The sequence below is a fragment of the Salmo salar genome, chromosome 29 (assembly GCF_965601325.2).
Source record: "Salmo salar chromosome 29, fSalSal1, whole genome shotgun sequence".
Classification (NCBI taxonomy): domain Eukaryota; kingdom Metazoa; phylum Chordata; class Actinopteri; order Salmoniformes; family Salmonidae; genus Salmo; species Salmo salar.
In genome coordinates this window covers 19,833,957-19,857,477 of record NC_138319.1, presented here as the reverse complement: position 1 = coordinate 19,857,477, position 23,521 = coordinate 19,833,957, and the positions used below count along the sequence as shown (strand labels likewise).

The following is a 23,521-nucleotide window of genomic DNA, read 5'->3' as shown; positions in this document are numbered from 1 at the left end:
TGTAGTTAACTAGTGATTATGTTAAGATTGATTGTTTTTATAAGTTTAATGCTAGCTAGCACCTTACCTTGGCTCCTTGCTGCACTCGCATAACAGGTAGTCAGCCTGCCACGTAGTCTCCTCGTGGAGTGCAATATAATCGGCCATAATCGGTGTCCAAAATGCCGACCGATTTTTGTTATGAAAACTTGAAATCGTCCATTCCGATTAATCGGTCGACCTCTAGTTGGGGGGGCACACAATGCAAATAGTCCGGGTAGCCATTTGATTACCTGTTCAGGAGTCTTATGGCTTGGGGGTAAAAACTGTTGAGAAGCCCCTTTGTCTTAGACTTGGCACTCCGGTACCGCTTGCCATGCAGTAGTCGGGAGAACAGTCTGACTGGGGTGGCTGGGGTCTTTGACAATTTTTAGGGCCTTCCTCTGACACCGCCTGGTGTAGAGGTCCTGGATGGCAGGCAGCTTAGCCCCAGTGATGTACTGGGCCGTACGCACTACCCTCTGTAGTGCCTTGTGGTCAGAGGCTGAGCAATTGCTGTACCAGGCAGTGACGCAACCAGTCAGGATGCTCTCGATGTTGCAGCTGTAGAACCTTTTGAGGATCTCAGGACCCATGCCAAATCTTTTTAGTTTCCTGAGGGGGAATAGGCTTTGTCGTGCCCTCTTCACGACTGTCTTGGTGTGTTTGGACCATTCTACTTTTTTGTTGATGTGGACACCGAGGAACTTGAAGCTCTCAACCTGCTCCACTACAGCCCCGTCAATGAGAATGGGGAAAAAGCCAGTGACTGATGTGGTGTACTCCTCAATGCCATCGGAAGAATCCCGGAACATGTTCCAGTCTGTGATAGCAAAACATTCCTGTAGTTTAGCAAAACATTCCTGTAGTTTAGCATCTGCTTCATTTGACCACTTTTTTATAACCCGAGTCATTTGTGCTTCCTGCTTTCATTTTTGCTTGTCAGCAGGAATCAGGAGGATAGAGTTGTGGTCGGTTTTACCAAATGGAGGGCGAGGGAGAGCTTTGTATGCGTCTCTGTGTATGGAGTACAGGTGATCTAGAATTGTTTTCCCTCTGGCTGCACATTTTAACATGTTGATAGAAATTTGGTAGAACTGATTTAAGTGTCCCTGCATTAAAGTCTCCAGCCACTAGGAGCGCCGCCTCTGGGTGAGTGGTTTTCTGTTTGCTTATTTCCTCATACAGCTGACTGAGTGCGGTCTTAGTGCCGGCATCTGTCTGTGGTGGTAAATAAACAGCCACAAAAAGTATAGCTGAACTCTCTAGGCAAGTAGTGTGGCCTGCAATTTATCACAATATACTCTAGTTCAGGCGAGCAAAATCTAGAGACTGCCTTAGATTTCGTGCACCAGCTGTTTACAAATATGCACAGACCGCCCCCCCCCCCTCGTCTTACCGGAGTGTGCTGTTCTATCTTGCCGGTGCAGCGTATATCCCGCTAGCTGAATATCCATGTCGTCATTCAGCCACGATTCTGTGAAACATAGGATATTACAGTTTTTGATGTCCCGTTGGTAGGATATTCGTGATCGTACCTCGTCTAATTTATTGTCCAATGATTGCACGTTGGCGAGTAGTATTGACGGTAACAGCAGCTTTCCCAGTCGCCTTCTCCCGGTCCTGACCAGGCATCCGGCTCTTTGTCCTCTGTACCTGCGTCGCTTCCTCTTGCAAATAACGGGGGTGTCGGCCCTGTGGGGTGTTTGGAGAATGTCTTGTGTGTCGTCCTTGTTGTAGAAAAAAATCTTTGTCTAATTCGAGGTGAGTGATCGCTGTTCTGATATCCAGAAGCTCTTTTTTGCCGTAAGATACAGTTGCAGAAACATTATGTACAAAATAAGTTACAAATAACGCGAAATAAACCCACATAATAGCACAATTGGTTGGGCGCCCGTAAAACTGCTGCCATTTCTTACGGCGCCATTTTAGTCCCTTTAGTCCCTGTGTAGAGTGCCGTCTTTCGGATGGGACGTTAAACAAGTCTCCTGACTCTCTGTGGTCACTAAAGATCCAATGGCACTTATTGTAAGAGTAGGGGTGTTAACCCTGGTGTCCTGGCTAAATTCCCAATCTGGCCCTCATACGATCATAGCCACCTAATCATGCCCAGCTTCCTACTGGCTTATTCATCCCCCCTCCTCTCCTCTGTAACTATTTCCCCAGGTCGTTGCTGTAAGTGAGAATGTGTTCTCAGTCAACTTACCTGTTTTTTTTTTTTTATACAGATGTTTGTTTGGGCCAAATTAAGGCCAGTCCAGATTGGACCAAATCTGAACCAGATGTGGATGAGATTCCCTAAAAACACGCCACTTCAATGCAGCTATGACCTTTTCGTAGCAGGTTAGGAGATCTTACGCAGCATGTCAGAAGAATTTGGTTAAGTTTAGGAAAAGGGTTAGGGTAAGCATAGATACTCTCCTAACCTGCTACAAAAAGTAACTTGCATAGAAGTAGTGTTTTTTTGGGGGGGAGGGGGGAGTCCCATCTGTGGACATTGAAATCAAGGTCGGTCTGGTAGCCATCAACAAGTAAAAAAGGTACGTCTGGGGGGGATTTCTTTCTAAATACTCACTCTGACAATTTATTGAGTACTTTGAGAGTCACAACTTGTATGTGCTTAATGTAAAGCAGCTGTTAATATTCACCCCCTCCACTCTTTAAAGGGAGAATCCATATGTTTTGCATAAACGCAAATAGCCATGTCTATGAATTAATAGCCAGGGCCCAGTTTCTCAATAGCGATGGAACTTATTACAAGTGTTTTAAAGACGCATGCTTTTTACAAAATAACACGTAGGGAGAACTTTCAAGAAGTGAGTCGCTGGAGCATGTGTCGATACTGATTGGACCGAAAGGCAGCGCTGCTCTCGGATCAGCATTTTCCATTTAAAATCTTACCTTAATGTTAGAGCCTGATAACGGATCAGCTCCTAGAGGAAACTTATCACCTATGGTTGTACATATGGAGGCAGCTTGTTCTAATGCTTAGGCTATGCACTAAATCAATTACTTGGCACATCATTGCACACATCATTAGGCCTACACCATGAAATTGAGACTAATTTCGGGTAGCAGCCTAGCTAAATAGAACTCAGTTGAACATGAAATTGATTCCAATATGATTGAAATACAGTACCAGTCAAAGTTCTGACACCTACTCATTCAAGGGCTTTCTTTATTTTTACTATTTTCTACATTGTAGAATATTAGTGAAGACATCAAAACTATGAAATAACACATATGGAATCATGTACTAACTAAAAGTGTTAAATACATTTTTATATTTTATATTCTTCAAAGTAGCCACTCTTTGCCTTGATGACAGCTTTGCACACTTTTGGCATTCTCTCAACCAGCTGCATGAGGAATGCTTTCCAACAGTCTTGAAGGAGTTCCCACGTATGCTGAGCACTTGTTGGCTGCTTTTCCTTCACTCTGCTGTCCAACTCATGCGATCCAACTTATCCCAAACCATCTCAATTCGGTTGAGGTCGAGTGATTGTGGAGGCCATGTCATCTGATGCAGCACTCCATCACTTTCCTTCTTGGTCAAATAGCCTTTACATAGCCTGGAAGTGTGTGTGGGGTCATTGTCCTGTTGAAAAATAAATTATATTCCCACTAAGTGCAAACCATATGGGAAGGCGTATCGCTGCAGAAGCTGTGGTAGCCATGCTGGTTAAGTGTGCCTTGAATTCTAAATGAATCAGACAGTGTCACCAGTAAAGCCCCACCCACACCATCAAACCTCCTCCATGCTTCATGGTGGGAACCACACGTCTTTTCAAAGACAACGCGGTTGGAACCAAAAATCTCTAATTTAGACTCATCAGACCAAAGGACAGATTTCCATCGGTCTAAAGTCCATTGCTCGTGTTTCTTGGCCCAAGCAAGTCTTTTCTTATTATTGGTGTCCTTTAGTAGTGGTTTCTTTGCTTCAATTCGACCATGAAGGCCTGATCCACACAGTCTCCTCTGAACAGTTGATGTTGAGATGTGTCTGTTACTTGAACTCTGAAGCATTTATTTGGGCTGCAATTTCTGAGGCTGGTAACTCTAATGAACTTAGCCAGTTTCATCATAGTGCTTGATGGTTTTTGTGACTGCACTTGAAGAAAATTTCAAAGTTCTTCAAATTTTCCGGATTGACTGACCTTCATGTCTTAAAGTAATGATGGACTGTCATTTCTCTTTGCTTATTTGATCAGTTCTTGCCATAATATGGACTTGGTCTTTTACCAAATAGGGCTATCTTCTGTTTACATATTTACATTTTAGTCATTTAGCAGACGCTCTTATCCAGAGCGACTTACAGTAGTGAATGCATACATTTCATTTTTCATACAATTTTTTTTTTCTTCTTCTTCGTACTTGGCCCCCCGTGGGAATCGAACCCACAACCCTGGCGTTGCAAACACCATGCTCTACCAACTGGGCTACGGGGAAGGCTACCACCCCTACCTTGTCACAACACAACTGATTGGCTCAAAAGCATTAAGAAGGAAAGAAATTCCACAAATTAACTGTTAATTGACATGCATTACAGGTGACTGGAAGCTGGTTGAGAGAATGCCAAGAGTGTGCAAAGCTGTCATCAAGGCAAAGGGTGGCTACTTTGAAGAATCTCAAATTTAAGAGATATTTTGATTGTTTAACTTTTAATTTTTTGCTTACTACATGATTCCATATGTGTTATTTCATAGTTTTGATGTCCTCACTATTATTCTACAATGTAGAAAATAGTAAAAATGTACCTGAGTAGGTGTGTCCAAACTTTTGACTGGTACTGTATATAGGCCTATGTAGACTACTCTATTTTTCTTTTAATCTCCGTTAACCCAGAACAAAAATCTTAAGTAATTTGGTCAGAAATTCATGTACCACTTTGTCTACGTAGTCTGTCTACAAGAGATTGCACTGTTGTAGCCTCTAATGGCATTTGCATTGTGACAGTCCAAGAAAGTCTGTATTGACTTAACTGTCAATGCTGAGCTGTTCTTTTACCGTCTCAAACCAGTGGAGCAGTGAAATTGAAAATGCATTCTGGATATGCATCACAAGAGAATTGCTGAGGTGGCCTATTATAAAAACTTTATTTTTTTTTTTTTTTTTTTATCGTTCAAAGACACAAGACGACCCGCTAAGGCAGATTGTAGCTCTGGGGTGCTGGATGGAGGCCATCGGAGTTACCCAAGCTGTCACTGTTCTTTTGGCCTGGGAAAGGGAGCTGGTTTGTGTCAGTCTTTTGGTGTTTGTGTGTTGTTTTGTGAATTGAAGGTGTGCTCCTTCGTTCCTTACTTCCAACCAATGGATTGTGTGACTGAGCATATACAGTTGAAGTCGGAAGTTTACATACACCTTAGCCAAATACATTTAAACTCAGTTTTTCACAATTCCTGACATTTAATCCTAGTAACAATTCCCTGTCTTAGGCCAGTTAGGATCACCACTATATTTTAAGAATGTGTAATGTCAGAATGATAGTAGAGATTTATTTCAGCTTTTATTTCTTTCATCACATTCCCAGTGGGTCAGAAGTTTACATACACTCAATTAGTATTTGGTAACATATTGTTTAATTTGGGTCAAACATTTCGGGTAGCCTTCCAAAAGCTTCCCACAATAAGTTGGGTGAATTTTGGCCCATTCCTCCTGACAGAGCTGCTGTAACTGAGTCAGGTTTGTAGGCCTCCTTGCACGCACACGCTTTTTCAGTTCTTGTCACAAAATTTCTATAGGATTGAGGTCAGGGCTTTGTGATGGCCACTCCAATACCTTGACTTTGTTGTCCTTAAGCCGTTTTACCACAACTTTGGAAGTATGCTTGGGGTCATTGTCCATTTGGAAGACCCATTTGCGACCAAGCTTTAACTTCCTGACTGATGTCTTGAGATGTTGCTTCAATATATCCGCATAATATTCCTCCCTCATGATGCCATCTATTTTGTGAAGTGCACCAGTCCCTCCTGCAGCAAAGCACCCCCACAACATGATGCTGCCACCCCCCGTGCTTCACGGTTGGGATGGTGTTCTTCGGCTTGCAAGCGTCCCCCTTTTTCCTCCAAACATAACGATGGTCATCATGGCCAAACAGTTCTATTTTTGTTTCATCAGACCAGAGGACATTTCTCCAAAAAGTACACTCTTTGTCCCCATGTGCAGTTGCAGTCTGGCTTTTTTAATGGCGGTTTTGGAGCAGTGGCTTCTTCCTTGCTGAGCAGCCTTTCAGGTTATGTTGATATAGGACTCGTTTTACTGTGGATATAGAAACTTTTGTACCCGTTTCTTCCTGCATCTTCACAAGGTCCTTTGCTGTTGTTCTGGGATTGATTTTCACTTTTCGCACCAAAGTACGTTCATTTCTAGGAGACAGAACGCGTTTTTTTCCTGAGCGGTATGACTGCTGCGTGGTCCCATGGTGTTTATACTTGCGTACTGTTTGTACAGATGAATGTGGTACCTTCAGGCGTTTGGAAATTGCTCTCAAGGATGAACCAGACTTGTGGAGGTCTACAATGTTTTTTTCTGAGGTCTTGGCTGATTTCTTCTGATTTTCCCATGATGTCAAGCAAAGAGGCACTGAGTTTGAAGGTAGGCCTTGAAATACATCCACAGGTACACCTCGAATTGACTCAAATGATGTCAATTAGCCTATCAGAAGCTTCTAAAGCCATGACATAATTTCCTGGAATTTTCCAAGCTGTTTAAAGGCACAGCCAACTTAGTGTGTCTAAACTTCTGACCCAATGGAATTGTGATACAGTGAAATTATCTGTCTGTAAACAATTGTTGGAAAAATTACTTGCGCCATGCACAAAGTAGATGTCCTAACCGACTTGCCAAAACTATAGTTTGTTAACAAGAAATTTGTGGAGTGGTTGAAAAACTAGTTTTGGTGACTCCAACCTAAGTGTAGGTGAACTTCCGACTTGAACTGTATGTGTAAGTGAGCAGCTGTCTGTGTGCCCAGTCTGTGCACGTCTCCCACCCTAAGCCCCTGTTCAGTAGAGCAGAACAGCGCTGTACGGTGTAAGCCTAGGTGTGTACGTGTGTGCTTTGGTGCACACACATTCTGGCTCAGAGCAGAGGTGTGCGTGTAATCAGCATTCCCACACACACACCACACATACAGTCCTGCCACAGAAGATCGTAATCACCATGGGATCTCACTGCTTTGGCTCTTTTGGCTTTGACAAAGCAGAACTGTCTGAACCCAGTCTTCTTATAGGGCTTTATGCCCATCAAACTCAACTCTGGACCTCAGTGTTTTTTCATTGTTCCCCTCTAATCAGGGACTGGTTTTAGACCTGGGACACCAGGTGGGTGCAATTTAATTAGCAGTTAGAACAGAAAAACAGCAGGCTCCAGACCTCGTAGGGTAAGAGTTGAATGTCTCTGCTATTTGCAGGAGTTACAGAATATCACTCAGTTAGGACTACACCCTCCACTCTGTACCGGTACTCCCTGTATATAACCTCAGTATTGTTATTTTATTGTGTTACTTTTTTACTTTAGTTTATTTAGTAAATATTTTCTTAACTATTTCTTGAGCTGCATTGTTGGTTAAGGGCTTGTAAGTCAGCAACTTGCCCGCCTGAGTGCTTTGTATTGGGGATCACAAGCTGTAAATGCAAAGGTGCATATCTCTTCACAATTCCATGGCTCTCGACTTCCTTTCAAGACTATAACACTGGCTCTGGCTCGCAAGCTCTTTTCAAAACTCCAGTTTGACTTTAAACCCCCTTCCCACACCCTAGCCTAACCCTAGCCCTTGATGTGATTTTTAACGTAGGCCTACCTGGATTTAGTTGAGTCCTTTTAGGTGTGGTCTCCTCTGAGCGGTTTGTGTTTTAAAAGGGCTGTCTGTTCCATTTGTGTGCCATTGTCTCCCTTGTACGTGGTTTCATGGACTGGAACTGGAAGACACAAGGAAGATATGGTGTGGTCATGTGTTCTCTTACCCTCCTCCTCTATCCCGCCACAGATCAGCGAGGCGTTCCAGAAGAAGGTGCAGAACAAGATCAAGGACCTGCTGCAGCAGATGGAGGAGGGCCTGAAGACGGCCGACCCCCACGACTTCTCCGCCTATACGGGCTGGACAGGTCAGTGACCCAGACCACAGGTCACTGTTGCGTAGACTGATCTGTTAGGATTTACAGACCTCATTGGGATTGAAGGTGAGAGACGGTTAATCATGTCTCAAGGGTAGAAAAACTAACCTCTGATTCATCCTACTCAGTCATCTCTGACACTTTGTCAGACTCCAGTCACCCAAGTCATAGACTGTTCTCTCTGCTACCGCACGGCAAGCGGTACCAGAGCGCCAAGTCTAGATCCAAAAGGCTCCTTAACAGCTTCGACCCTCAAGCCGTAAGACTGGTGAACAATTAATCAAATGGCCACCCGCACTATTTACATTAAACCCCCCTTTGATTTTACACTGCTGCTACTCGCTGTTTATTATCTATGCATCGTTACTTTACCCCTACCTACATGTACAAATTACCTCGACTAGTCTGTACCCACACATTGACTCGGGACCAGTACCCACTGTATATAGCCTCGGTATTGTTATTTTATTGTGTTACTTTTTATTACATTATTTTTTACTTTAGTTTATTTAGTAAATATTTTCCTAACTATTTGTTGAACTGCATTGTTGGTTAAGGGCTTGTAAGTAAGCATTTCATGTTAAGGTCTACAGCTGTTGTATTCGGCGCATGTGACAAATACAATTTGATTTGATTTAGGGCTATAACCCACTGTTTGATCTAAGGGTGAAGGATGTTGACACGAAAAGCTTGAATGTCGAAATGTTCATAAACACAGGACTCCCAGTGCACTGCTATTATTGCTAAATATTGGAAGCAGGCATTTGTGGACCATAGCCTCTGGGTACATGGCCTGGTTGACCATGGATGATGTCAGTCCTGGGCCGTTCCATTTACCATGAACAGTCCATCTTGAGGGTTACGGTAATGACATGCCAAATGTACGGTTACGGTAATGACACACGACAGCTGTGGCAATGGTTTGTGACAGCTGGTGTGTAGGCGTTGTTGTGACCATTTTACCTAAGCCTTAGGTCTAGGGGAAGTGATACTGGCTGGGTACTCGTCCATAGTGCTATCCCTGTGAATTTTTGTTTTTTTATCTAGCCTAAGATTTATTTATTGCTCCAATGAGTGAGATATTTTGATTAAGTGGACTGTCAGAATGCCTCTATAAACCTACATATTTCATGGCTAACGGAACACAATTTGACCAGCCAAAGTGAACTGTAGTTGAAAGTTAAATTCTCAGCACAGAAATACCCCATTCCTTCCCTTACCCTGTTTAGCACTCCTGCTACTAAAACATGTCCTATTATGATCGTGTTTTGAATTTGTCCACAACTGTGTTCAGATAGCTACTGCATCAACCTCTAAACCGATTTAAGAAACGATATCCTATGCCAGTTATGAACGAGATTCATTTTCTCCCCATCTATAGGTATCGCCCTTCTCTACCTGCAGTTGCACAGGGTGACCTGCGAGGCCTCCCACCTCCAGAGGGCACTGGACTATGTGAAGAGGACCCTGAGGATCCTGAACGGCCGCAAAGTCACCTTCCTGTGTGGGGATGCAGGGCCACTGGCTGTGGCTGCTGTGGTACACCACCGCCTCAAGAACCAGACAGAGAGTCAGGAGTGCCTCGCCAAGTAGGGAACTTTTAAAAACTCTCTCTGACTGCAGTAGAAATATTGTTCTTTTTAAAGCTCCTTTCTTTTATACTGGATTTGTTGTTGGCATTAACATCAGAACCTCCTGGCCTTTCAGCCTATAAGTCCCCGCTAGAGAACGTTGCCGGGCGCACCTTTAGCATATGCATCAGATGCATATCAACCCCAAGGTACGCAAACATAAGCACCACCACTTGATAAATAGTGCATAAACTACTATAAAGGATTAATTGCATGAAGAAATATCAATTTCCTTGCATCTGTCAATTACAAGATGTGCCCATCTCTTCATGTAGAATTTGACAACTGATAAGCCTAATATTGGCACTCGTCAGATTATTGTCAATTTAATCTTGTCAATAGGCTAACTCCTATTATGTGTGAAATTAGTTTAGGTGTAGTTTCGATGGGCTGGCTTTGCGGGCTGACTGGAATCCGTCTCCCCCCCGCTCATCAACTCCAAGGCAAGGATATGTTTTGCATTATTCTAAAGGCCGACTGCAACACATAGCATGTTTTTGTTTCCCTTACAATTCATGTCATTAGCAATAGAGTTATTATAAATTAAACAGCCCCATAACAGCTTCTTTTTACAAAATAAAACGTCAAAGACTATGGTATCAACCCGCAAGGCGCACGGTCAAATGATTTTCTGCTGATAAATAGGCATAACACAAACTCTTCATTCCACTATTGTCTTTCTAAATTTAAATCGACCTCTTCACCCTCTTTATCATTCAGTTAGGCCTAATTTAAATTCAATTGTGAAGTAAAAGTGCACAATTATCGCTCATTCATTCAGTGAGGAGAGCGAGAGAGAGGCATTAGCACCTGGCTGGGTACCAACGTCCTACAGCACATTTGTCTTAGCGGGTTAGGTTGGGAATAGGTGTGAAAGAAATCAGGTTAAAAGGCTATAAATACTTTTCTGTTTGTGATGTCAAAATTCTGACAAATGAGCAGTGTAAAATACAAGCATTTAGGAAAAGTCAGGGAGGGAGCAGGACATATTATCTTTTCTGACAAGGTCAAAAGTCCGTGACCGTTGGCCTATGGCGGTTCTAGTGTTAACTTGGTGACCTCTTTCTCCCTACCTCCTCCCTAGTATTCTTTACGCTCTCCAACCTTCTCACACTGTCTTTCACTCTCCAATACTCTTTTACCGTCTTTACCTTTTTTTACGATCTTTGTTTTCTCTCCTTTTACTCTCTCTACCAGTTTCTCACTTGGTCATTTTTACTATCCACCTTTTTCCTCAGGTGCACTGTGTTCTTCATCAAGAACCATTCCGTTAATCCCTACACTTTCCAACATGTCAATTGTCCCTAAATTCTTTTCAGTCGCAAATCTCTGCTTATCACGGACAAATGTCTCTCCCATGGTCTGGGGCTGGAGTGGTGTGTGTAATGTTGAGTGGCGTGATAGGTTGTAGCTAAACATATTGGCCCTGCCTGCCTCTAGGACTATCTGGTTCTCTTAGCACGCTGATGGAACTAACAGTGGAGCTCACAGCAAGGGGCTGATTAAATGTCTGAACCTCATTACACACACACACACACACACACACACTCTCCCTACTACTCACAAAGGCCCCAACAAAGGCCCTCTTGCCGTCATCAAAGCAGTCTGATCCCTGAGCCTACATGTTTTTACATAAAATGCATTCCGAAAGTATTCAGACCCCTTGACTTTTTCAACATTTTGTTAACAGCAAAAACAGGTTTTTATAATTTTTAGCAAATGTTTAAATGTAAAAAAAAAAAATTTACATTTACATAAGTATTCAGACCCTTTACTCAGCATTTTGTTGAAGCACTTTTGGCAGCGATTACAGCCTCAAGTCATCTAGGGTATGCGCTTGGAAAACCTGTATTTCGCTACACCTGCACTAACATCTGCTAAACATGTGTATGTGACAAATAAAATTAGATTTGTATTTGGGGAGTTTCTCCCAGATCCTCTAAAGCTCTGTCAGGTTGGATGGGGAGCGTCGCTGCACAGCTATTTTCAGGTCTCTCCAGAGATGTTATATCGGGTTCAAGTCTGGGCTCTGACTGGGCCACTCAAGGACATTGAGAGACTTGCCCCGAAGCCACTCCTGCATTGTCTTGGCAGTGTGCTTAGGGTTGTTGTCCTGTTAGACTGGGGCGAAGGTTCACCTTCCAAGGTCCTAAGTGCTCTGGAGCAGGTTTTTACCAAGGATCTCTCTGTACTTTGCTTCATTCACCTTTCCTCATTCCTGACTAGTCTCCCAGTCCCTGCCGCTGAAAAACATCCCCACAGCATGATGTTGCCACCACCATGCTTCACCGTCGGGATGTTGCCAGGTTTCTTCCAGATGTGACGCTTGGCATTCCGGACAAATAGTTCAATCTTGGTTTCATCAGACCAGAGAATCTTATTTCTCATGGTTTGAGAGTCTTTAGGTGCCTATTGGCAAATTCCAAGCGGGTTGTTATGTACCTTTCTACTAAGGCGTGGCTTTCAGGAGCGGCAGGTAGCCTAGTGGTTAGAGCGTTGGGCCAGTAACCGAAAAATTGTTGGATCAAATCCCTGAGCTGACACGGTAAAAGTCTGTCGTTCTGCCCCTGAGCAAGGCAGTTAACCTCTCTGGGCTAGGCGGGACGAATTCGTCCGACCTACTCAACAGCCAGTTGAATCCTGTGGCACGTTATTCAAATACCTTAGAAATGCTATTACTTCAATTTCTGAAACATATGACTATTTTACAGCATTTTAAAGACAAGACTCTCGTTAATCTAACCACACTGTCCGATTTCAAAAAGGCTTTACAACGAAAGCAAAACATTAGATTATGTCAGCAGAGTACCCAGCCAGAAATAATCAGACACCCATTTTTCAAGCTAGCATATAATGTCACATAAACCCAGAAGACAGCTAAATGCAGCACTAACCTTTTGATGATCTTCATCAGATGACAACCCTAGGACATTATGTTATACAATACATGCATGTTTTGTTCAATCAAGTTCATATTTATATCAAAAACCAGCTTTTTACATTAGCATGTGACGTTCAGAACTAGCATACCCCCCTCAAACCTCCGGTGAATTTACTAAATTACTCACGATAAACGTTCACAAAAAACATAACAATTATTTTAAGAATTATAGATACAGAACTCCTTTGTGCAATCGAGGTGTCCGATTTTAAAATAGCTTTTCGGTGAAAGCACATTTTGCAATATTCTCAGTAGATAGCCCAGCCATCACGGCTAGCTATTTAGACACCCACCAAGTTTAGCCCTGACCAAAGTCAGATTTACTATTACAAAAGTTTGATTACCTTTGATGTTCTTCGTCAGAATGCACTCCCAGGACTGCTACTTCAATAACAAATGTTGGTTTGGTCCAAAATAATCCATCGTTATATCCAAATAGCGCCGTTTTGTTCGTGCGTTCTAGACACTATCCGAAGTGTAAATAAGGGTCACGAGCATGGCGCAATTCGTGACAAAAAATGTCTAAATATTCCATTACCGTACTTCGAAGCATGTCAACCGCTGTTTAAAATCCATTTTTATGCCATTTTCTCGTAAAAAAGCGATAATATTCCGACCGGGAATCTCCTTATGGGTAAACAGAGGAAAGAAAACAAAGCATTCGGTCGACGCGGGCACGCGCCTGAGTCTCACAGTACTGTAACCAGCCACTACCCAAACGCGCTACTTTTTTTCAGCCAGAGCCTGCAAAGCCACGATTCAGCTTTTTGCCGCCTTCTGAGAGCCTATGGGAGCCGTAAGAAGTGTCACGTTATAGCAGAGATCCTCAGTCTTCAATAAACAGAGGCAAGAAGAACGACACCTTGTCAGACAGGCCACTTCCTGCATGAAATCTTCTCAGGTTTTTGCCCGCCATATGAGTTCTGTTATACTCACAGACACCATTCAAACAGTTTTAGAAACTTTAGGGTGTTTTCTATCCAAAGCCAATAATTATATGCATATTCTAGTTACTGGGCAGGAGTAGTAACCAGATTAAATCGGGTACGTTTTTTTATCCAGCCGTGTCAATACTGCCCCCTAGCCCTAACAGGTTAACCTCTCTAGAGTATGTGGGACGGTAGCGTCCCACCTCGCCAACAGCCAGTGAAATAGCAGAGCGCCAAATTCAAAACAACAAAAATCACATAATTCAAATTTCTCACACATGCAAGTATTATACACCATTTTAAAGATAATCTTCTCGTTAATCCAACCACAGTGTCCAATTTCAAAAAGGCTTTACGGCGAAAGCATAGCATTAGATTATGTTAGGACAGCACCTAGACAAGAAAAACCACACAGCCATTTTCCAAGCAAGGAGAGGCGTCACAAAAACGAGAAATACAGCTAAAATTAATCACTAACCTTTGATCTTCATCAGATGGCACTCATAGGACTTCATGTTACACAATACATGTATGTTTTGCTCAATAAAGTTCATATTTATATCCAAAAAAACAGTTTTACATTGGCGTGTAATGTTCAGAAATGTTTTGCCTCCAAAACTTCCGGTGAATGAGCACATCAATTTACAGAAATACTCATCATAAACTTTGATAAAAGATACAAGTGTTATGCACAGAATTATAGATAAACTTCTCCTAATGCAACCGCTGTGTCAGATTTCAAAAAAGCTTTACGGCGAAAGCAAACGTTGCAATAATCTGAGTACGGCGCTCAGACATCAAAACAAGCCATACAGATACCCGCCATTTTGGAGTCAACAGAAGTCATAAATAGCATTATAAATATTCACTTACCTTTGATGATCTTCATCGGAATACACTCCCAGGAATCCCAGTTCCACAATAAATGTTTGTTTTGTTTCGATAAAGTCCATATTTATGTCCAAATACTTCCTTTTTGTTCGCGCGTTCAGTCGAGTAATCCAAATGCACTGTGTTCGCGCAGTAAGTTCAGACAAAGTCAAAAAAGTTCTATTTGTTCGTAGAAACATGTCAAACGATGTATAGAATCAATCTTTAGGATGTTTTTATCATAAATCTTCCATAATATTCCAACCGGACGATTCCGGAAAAGGAAAAGGAACACACCTAACTCTCACGGGAGTGCGCGTGATTGAGCTCATGTCATTTTCTCAGTCATCTGATTCCAAGAGCTCTTATTCTATCCCCATTCACAGTAGAAGCATGAAACAACGTTCTAAAGACTGTTGACATCTAGTGGAAGCCTTAGGAAGTGCTAAATGACCCCACAGACACTGTATATTAGATAGGCAATCACTTGGAAAAACTACAAACCTCAGATTTCCACACTTCCTGGTTGGATTTTGTTCTCAGGTTTTTGCCTGACATATGAGTTCTGTTATACTCACAGACATCATTCAAAGTGTTTTCTATCCAAATCTACTAATAATATGCATATCTTAGCTTCTGGGCCTGAGTAGAAGGCAGTTTACTACGGGCACGCTTTTCATCCGGACGTCAAAATACTGCCCCCTACCCAAGAGAGGTTAACCCACTGTTCCCAGGGTGCTGAAGACGTGGATGTCGATTAAGGCAGCCCCCCCCCCCCCCCCCCGCACCTCTCTGATTCAGAGGGGTTGGGTTAAATGCAGAAGACACATTTCAGTTGAAGGCATTCAGTTGGCCACTCAATCATAAAGGCCTGATTGGTGGAGTGCTGCAGAGATGGTTGTCCTTTTGGAAGGTTCTCCCACAGATTAACTCTGGAGCTCTGTCAGAGTGACCATCGGGTTCTTGGTCACCTTCCTGACCAAGGCCCTTCTCCCCCGATTGCTCAGTTTGGCTGGGCGGGCAGCTCTAGGAAGAGTCTTGGTGGTTCCAAACTTCTTCCATTTAAGAATGATGGAGGCCACTGTGTTCTTGCGGACCTTCAATGCTGCAGAAAATGTTTGGTGCCTTTCCCCAGATCTGTGCCTCGACACAATCCTGTGCCAGAACTCTACGGACAATTCCTTCAACCTCATTGCTTGGTTTTTGCTCTGACATGCACTGTCAACTGTGGGACCTTATATAGACAGGTGTGTGCCTTTCCAAATCATGTCCAGTCAATTTAAATTTACCACAGGTGGACTCCAATCAAGTTGTAGAAACATCTCAAGGATGATCAATGGAAACAGGATGCATTTGAGCTCAATTTTGAGTCTCATAGCAAAGGGTCTGAATATTTATGTGAATAAGGTATTTCTGTTTAATTTTTAAAACGTTTGCAAAAATGTCTAAACCTGTTTTCGCTTTGTCATTATAGGGTACAGTGTGTAGATTACATTCGGAATACTTTTCGAATTCACTGTACATGGGTTCCAATTGAATATAATTATGGACTGTGACTCAATCCACCTTTCTGTTTTGGCTGTCTTTCAAATTTTCTTTTGTGCATTTATTACAGAAATAGTTCTGTTAGTTAAAAAAAATGTCTGAGTATTGTGTGTTTGCCTGTGTGTGCCTGTCTAACTCTGTGTTAACATGCGTCTCCCCTCCCCCAGGTTGCTCCAGCTGCAGCGTGGAGTGGTGTCTGCGGACTCTGAGATGCCGGATGAACTGCTGTACGGACGGGCCGGCTACCTGTACGCCCTGCTCTATGTCAACAAGGAGATAGGACCAGACACTGTGGATGAGACCACCATCGCCAGGGTTAGAGCAACAAGCACGCCCGCCCGCACGTACAGTACACACAGTGGACGGGCCACCATGTCAATTATAGTGCAACAACACACGCCATCTCTAACACAGCATAAACATTCTGGTTAGCAACCGGGGAAAAAAACGACCAAGTCAAATCATAATTTACTAATTTGCAAAGCACAGAGGGGACAGTATCTAACATACGCTCTGGCTGCTGTCCAGTACTCGTGTGGTGTATGTGTATATTCACACGTGTGTGTGTGTGTGTGTGTGCGCGGGTGTGTGCACTGTGTAGCGTAGGAGTGGGTATTCTCCAACCCCAGTCCGTCCCCTTGTCTTTCTGGTAGACTGATGGTTATTGGCGCAGCGATGGAACACCTTCCCTGTAGAGCTGTATTTCACACAGAGGTGTAACGGAGAAAAATGTCCCCAGTCACAAAAATATGCATAGTTTAACTATTCTCTTCCCTCTGGAGGAAAACCTTACAGTGGCTACAGCTGGGACTTTTCCACTACGTCTATACTACTGTACTCGGAAACATTGGCCCCATTTTAATCCCATTGGCCTAAATGTACCGTTTGCCTTTCAAGGATCATATCACCTCTTTTATCTGAACCTTAATTGCTAATCCTTAGAAGTTCCGTTCCTCTAGGGCTCCAATGCCTCTGTCCACTACATTAACAGCTCATTAGGAAAGATCTGTATGCTGCTCGCTCTCTCTCTCTCTCTCTCTCTCTCTCTCTCTCTCTCTCTCTCTCTCTCTCTCTCTCTCTCTCTCCCTACCACTACTGCCCTCTCTGTCTGTCATCTATATTTTCCCACTCTCTTTCTCTCTTTTCTCCTTCTCTCCATCTTCTCTCTCCCTCAGTCTTTTCCCCTTTTCATCTCTCTCTATCGATCTCTCTCTCTCGATCACTCTCACTGTGCAGGTTCAAGATGATGCTATTCTAAGCCCCGGTAGAGAGCCCCAGTGCAGGCTAGAGGGTAGGCATCAGCCCCCTTCATGCTCCATCAGGATGGGGAGTGAAGGTTCATGCGAGGGCCTGGCCCGTAGGGTTTAGGGTAGGCCGGGATGGATGGATCACTTGAGCTTGTGCCCACTGCCCGCTTCGCCCTCCCATCAATTCACCAGTTACTGTCTGACTGTGCCCACGTCATTCCCCTATATCAATTCACTGGTTAGTGTGTGACCTCTAGGGATGACCCTATTTAGTCGATAGGCAGTTGGTCGACCAAGATTTCTTTAGTCGAGTAGTGTACATGGTGTACAAGACACCTGTCTGATTCGTGCCTGTCTGAGTGCACTAATCCATTGCGGAGGCTGTGAAGATGGCACAGTCCGTAACAAAGACATGTGCTACTGAAATTGTATATGGTTAAATTATGTAAGAACTATGGTGCAAAAATAAAATGGTGTTATTTCATAAGAAATGCACTTTCTCCCTCATTGGATAGTGGTTGAAGTGCGCTGTTGAATTGGCGCCTTTTCCTAGACCATGTTGCTATGTGCATAATAGGAAACTTAACCAGCTGTTGGTGTTGAGAACAATGCGGCGGAGGCAGCAGCGGCATTAGGAAACGAGAAAACAGTTGTGTGGTGACAAAGTAGTTAGGGGGGTATACAGAAGATGGCCTTATTTGGTAAAAGACCAAGTCCATATTATGGCAAGAACAGCTCAAATAAGCAAAGAGAAACGACAGTCTATCATTACTTTAAGACATGAAGGTCAGTCAATCCGGAAAATTTCAGGAACTTTTAAAGTTTCTATAAGTGCAGTCGCAAAAACCATCAAGCGCTATGATGAAACTGGCTCTCATGAGGACCGCCACAGGAAAGGAAGACCCAGAGTTACCTCTGCTGCAGAGGATAAGTTCATTAGAGTTACCAGCCTCAGAAATCAGCAAATAACTGCACCTCACAGAGTTCAAGTAACAGACACACCTCAACATCAACTGTTCAGAGGAGAATCCATGAATCAGGCCTTCATGGTCGAAGTGCTGCAAAGAACCACTACTAAAGGACACCAATAAGAAGAGACTTGCTTGGAAACACGAGCAGTGGGCATTAGACCGGTGGAAATCTGTCCTTTGGTCTGATGAGTCCAAATGTGAGATTTTTGGTTCCAACCGCCATGTCTTTGTGAAACGCAGAGTAGGTGAACAGATGATCTTCGCATGTGTGATTCCCACTGTGAAGCATGGAGGAGGAGGTGTGGGGGTGCTTTGCTGGTGACACTGTCAGTGATTTTATTTAGAATTCAAGGCAAACTTAACCAGCATCGCTACCACAGCGTTCTGCAGCGATACGCCTTCCCATCTGGTTTGCGCTTAGTGGGACTATCATTTGTTTTTTTAACAGGACAATGACCCAAAACACACCCCCAGTCCTGCATCAGATGACCTGGCCTCCACAATCTCCCGACCTCAACCCAATTGAGATGGTTTGGGATGAGTTGGACGGCAGAGTGAAGGAAAAGCAGCCAACAAGTGCTCAGCATATGTGGGAACTCCTTCAAAACTGTTGGAAAAGCATTCCAGGTGACTACCTCATGAAGCTGGTTGAGAGAATGCAAAGCTGTCATCAAGGCAAATGGTGGCTACTTTGAAGAATCTAACATTTTATTGTTGTTTAACACTTTTTTTTGGTTACTACATGATTCCATATGTGTTATTTCCTAGTTTTTCAATTTTTTTCTCACTATTCTACAATGTATCAAATAGTAAAAATGAAGAAAAACCCTTGAATGAGTAGGCGTCCAAACCTTTGACTGGTACTGTATATCTACAGAAATAAGACAGATCCTGCTTCTGTTTCCTGTTGGAGTGTTTGTTTTAATAGCCTGCTGTGTGCACCAAGCCTCATGCAACCAAAACATGAGAAACAATTTCACATTCGTCTGTTTTTAATCTTTGCTATGCTGTAATAAAGGCTTTACACTTTTTGTTGTTGTTGTTAGAACAGTCTCAGGTATGTTTTTATTACTTATATAGTGTTACACTTTCAAATTATATTTCTCATTATTGATATTATTATGATCATCGTTCTAATAATAAGTTGTGACATTATCATTGGTAGGCTTAGAATAGCAGCCTTGTATAACCACCATCGAGCTGTAGGCTCGACCGCATCCAGTTTAGTCTTAATACCGTATCTTACTTCAGCCTAGATTTCAATACTTACATAGGCTACTGTATCAATCAGTCATTCATTTGTTAATGTCATCACACAGCATACAAGTCATTAATGATTGGAAATGCAATAAAGCATATTCGTTTTTAAAATAAAATAACAAAGGGACCCTTGAATAATTTTCATAAACAATAAATAAACCTTCCCATTTCTTGAAATTGCATTCAGGAATGAATGCGACTGTTTTTAGTCTTTTCATTAGTAAAGGCTTTACAAAAAATATATATATGTAGAATTACAACAGACTCTGGTATGCTTATAATTTAGTGTTGAGTACATTGTTCCAAACGTTCAGAAAAAATGGAATTGTAATCTAACAGCACCTGTTTGGTACACATAATATGCATGCAGCGCTTGCTCCTTACCTTCTTTTTCTTGATCTCCAGTATTTTCCACAACTAGTCCAATTTATTCCACACATCTGACATTCCCTTTACCTTAAACAGTAAACATTCCCCCATTTCCAGTTTATATGTCACGTCCTCTGCATCCATTTTGCTGTCTCGTGTTCGTAGTTTGTTATAACCAATTTATTGATGTAATTACTATGCTATAGGTCAGACACTATTGGTTACATGCATGCAATGCATACATTTGTCACGTAAAGAGAGTAAAGGTTGAGGGAATAAGGAATATTTTCCCTAAACAAATGAGGGATTTTGGCAACACAACTTTTCAGTCAGAAATGGCTGTAATTATGTTACAGCTTCAGCAAAACGGACAGCGCGATAAACACTGATGTTCTGTGGTTGTAGCTGCAGCAGGGGACAGCCCTAGTGTCCACATACTGTATATCAATGCACCAGTTAGTGCACTGTAACCCACAGAGAGCCATTTCAGAACCTCCACCCTTGTGCATGAGCTGAAGCAGGTATCTATATTTTTTTGTTCTATCGTTATTTATCGCACAGTTTTGCACATGTTATGTGGATTTCTTGCACTTGCATGCACACATGCACACAGTCACACTCATCCCATCCCTGTCCTCTGTCATACTGTTGGTTTCCTTGCATCTTCCAAATGATGATGGATTGCCTCCAGCCCTATAAATACAGTATAGTAGCTGAATCGCCACTGCAGAACACAACTGGGAGAGTGAATTTATTCACTACCGCACCTGTCATCTCCAGCATACCAACTAAGCAATGCTACAGTACTCCGTTGACAAATGGCCTGCACATTTCTGGGGCCACGATCGGACAGGTATATTATTAGGACAAATATAGGAATAAAGTTGTCACGAATTTAGTTTTAATATTTGTATTTTATGTTTTTGGGCAGTCACAGCCCTGCAATTCATCACAGCATCATAGGGTTAGATGAGGTGCCTGTCAAGGAGAATGTGTGTTTTATACACAGACACACACCCTTCATGGGTTACAAAACTGTGACTTTGATAGCTGCTCTTTTGGTGGGTTAATACAACTTGTTTCACTTTTAAATTTGTTTAAATTTTTTACATTCAATTTATGGTGCTTTGTGTAAAATGAATGATCTGCTGATTCTGTTTCAGTTGTGAGATGGGTTTTCTTCTGCAGAATGAAAGGACAAATATACAATCTGCTGACTGGCTGTTCTCGACATGTTTCCAGTTCCCTCTTGTTGTTTTCGCTCTCCTTTTCTTGTGTTTGAACATTCCTTCATTTCATTCTGCAGTTGACAGCTTTGTGGCGAGGTAGTCTGAGCTTACAGGGAAAGAGAGCAGCATTTGTGTTTTTCAAATGTTCGTTTTATTTTGCACATTGCCTTACACCTACTCTTGTGACATTCATTTTGGAAAAACATCAGAATGAGGGGGGAAAAGGTGGAAAAGTTCCTTTGCTTCCAAGGCGCCACCCCGTCTTAGAAAGAAGAGACACGCTTGATATGTTCATGAGTCACACACACGTCCACGCACGCACGCACGCACGCACACCTACCACCCCCTCTCTATCTCTATTCCAAAATGTTCTGCTCTGTTTTTTTGCCTTCACTTTTTGCCTCTAGCCAAACGAGAGCTTACTTAACTAATCCCATTTTGCCATAGCTGTACAGCAACACGAGATGAAGACGCAGACAGACACAGCTCCTATCTCTCAGACCACATAGCCTAGAGCGGTGTGTCAATCTAGTCACAACAATTTTTCCCTGTGACGTCTTCCCAAACAGCTGCGGCATTTGTTTGATGTGCTAGGCTGTGATTTAATTAGTTCTATAAACAAATTAATTCACACTAAATTACATAGCCTTCCCTGTGGGTGAAACGATTTGATGGCTTATGAATGAGGCCCTGTGAATGAATGTGTTGTGTGTTTTAGAGACGAGGGGTTTGGAGAGGAGTTACAATGTTGTGAATGGATGGAGATTGGTTGAGGGACTTTAAGGTTGGTATTTAATGGAGATTGGTTGAGGGACTTTAAGGTTGGTATTTAATGGAGATTGGTTGAGGGACTTTAAGGTTGGTATTTAATGGAGATTGGTTGAGGGACTTTAAGGTTGGTATTTAATGGAGATTGGTTGAGGGACTTTAAGGTTGGTATTGAATAGAGGTTGGTTGAGAAATACATTTGTTTTACCTTTATTTATACTGTTTTTCTTCTTGTTGAGATAACATCTCTTTTTCAAGAGAGACCTGCTCCAGTAGCAGCGGGTGGAACAAAGTTTCAGACAAAACAACTTACATACACTAATCAAAACTATAGACAAACAAACAACAATTACATTAAAAAAAAAAAACACACAAATGTCACGACAAAAAAAAAGCTGTCCCAAAGACAATTACACTCTATGGTATTTACATCAATCAAGTGTTTAAACTCCACCAACGTGACTAGATCATTACATTTTTAAATGTTCAGGAGAGAATTCCAGGACCACGGAGCTGAGTAACTAAAACTATTTCTACCATGACCTGTTCTAATTCTTGGTACTGTTAAAAGCAAATGAGAATGGGACCGTAGTTGATATTTATTTACCGACCTGACTAAAAAAAAGAACAGAGAAAGTGTTATTTTACCCCATATGGCCTTATAAATCAGTGTATACCGGTGTTGTAAGCCTACGCAAGGTCAATGACGACCAGCCAACGGCGCTGTAGAGATCACAATGATGTGTTAGATGTTTTTGATTGGTAATGAACCTATGGGCCGCATGATATACTAAATCAAGTGCTCTCAGGGTAGTGGTTGAGGCCTTTATATATACAGTTGAAGTCGGAAGTTTACATACACTTAGGTTGGAGTCATTAAAACTCGTTTTTCAAACGCTCCACAAACTATAGTTTGGCAAGTCGGTTAGGACATTTACTTTGTGCATGACACAAATACATTTTCCAACAATTGTTTACAGACAGATTATTTAACTTATAATTCACTGTGTCACAATTCCAGTGGGTCAGAAGTTTGCATAAACTAATGTTGACTGTGCCTTTAAACTGCTTGGAAAATTCCAGAAAATGATGTCATGGCTTTAGAAGCTTCTGATAGGCTAATTGACAACATTTGAGTCAATTGGAGGTGTACCTGTGGATGTATTTCAAGGCCTACCTTCAAACTCAGTGCCTCTTTGCTTGACATCATGGGAAAATCAGAAGAAATCAGCCAAGACCTCAGAAAACATTGTAGACCTCCACAAGTCTGGTTCATCCTTGAGAGCAATTTCCAAACGCCTGAAGGTACCACGTTCAGCTGTACAAACAATGGTACGCAAGTATAAACACCATGGGACCACACAGCCATCATACTGCTCAAGAAGGAGACGCGTTCTGTCTCCTAGAAATGAACGTACTTTGGTGCGAAAAGTGCAAATCAATCCCAGAACAACAGCAACGGACATTGTGAAGATGCTGGAGGAAACGGGTACAAAAGTATCTATATCCACAGTAAAATGAGTCCTGTATCGACATTACCTGAAAGGCCACTCGGTAGGGAAGAGGCCCTGCTCCAAAACCGCCATAAAAAAGCCAGACTACAGTTTGCAACTGCACATGGGGACAAAG

The 23,521-nt window shown here is 42.4% G+C and overlaps 1 protein-coding gene across 1 annotated transcript in view; it reads left to right on the top strand.

Moving 5' to 3' along the window:
* lancl2 (LanC lantibiotic synthetase component C-like 2 (bacterial)) overlaps positions 1-23,521 on the top strand; it is a 67,933-nt gene that overhangs the window by 16,974 nt on the left and 27,438 nt on the right. The window contains exons 3-5 of the mRNA NM_001139970.1: positions 8,006-8,123; positions 9,514-9,721; positions 16,216-16,363. Of these exons, the coding sequence (NP_001133442.1) occupies positions 8,006-8,123; positions 9,514-9,721; positions 16,216-16,363 (474 nt within the window). The remainder of the gene's footprint in view (positions 1-8,005; positions 8,124-9,513; positions 9,722-16,215; positions 16,364-23,521) is intronic.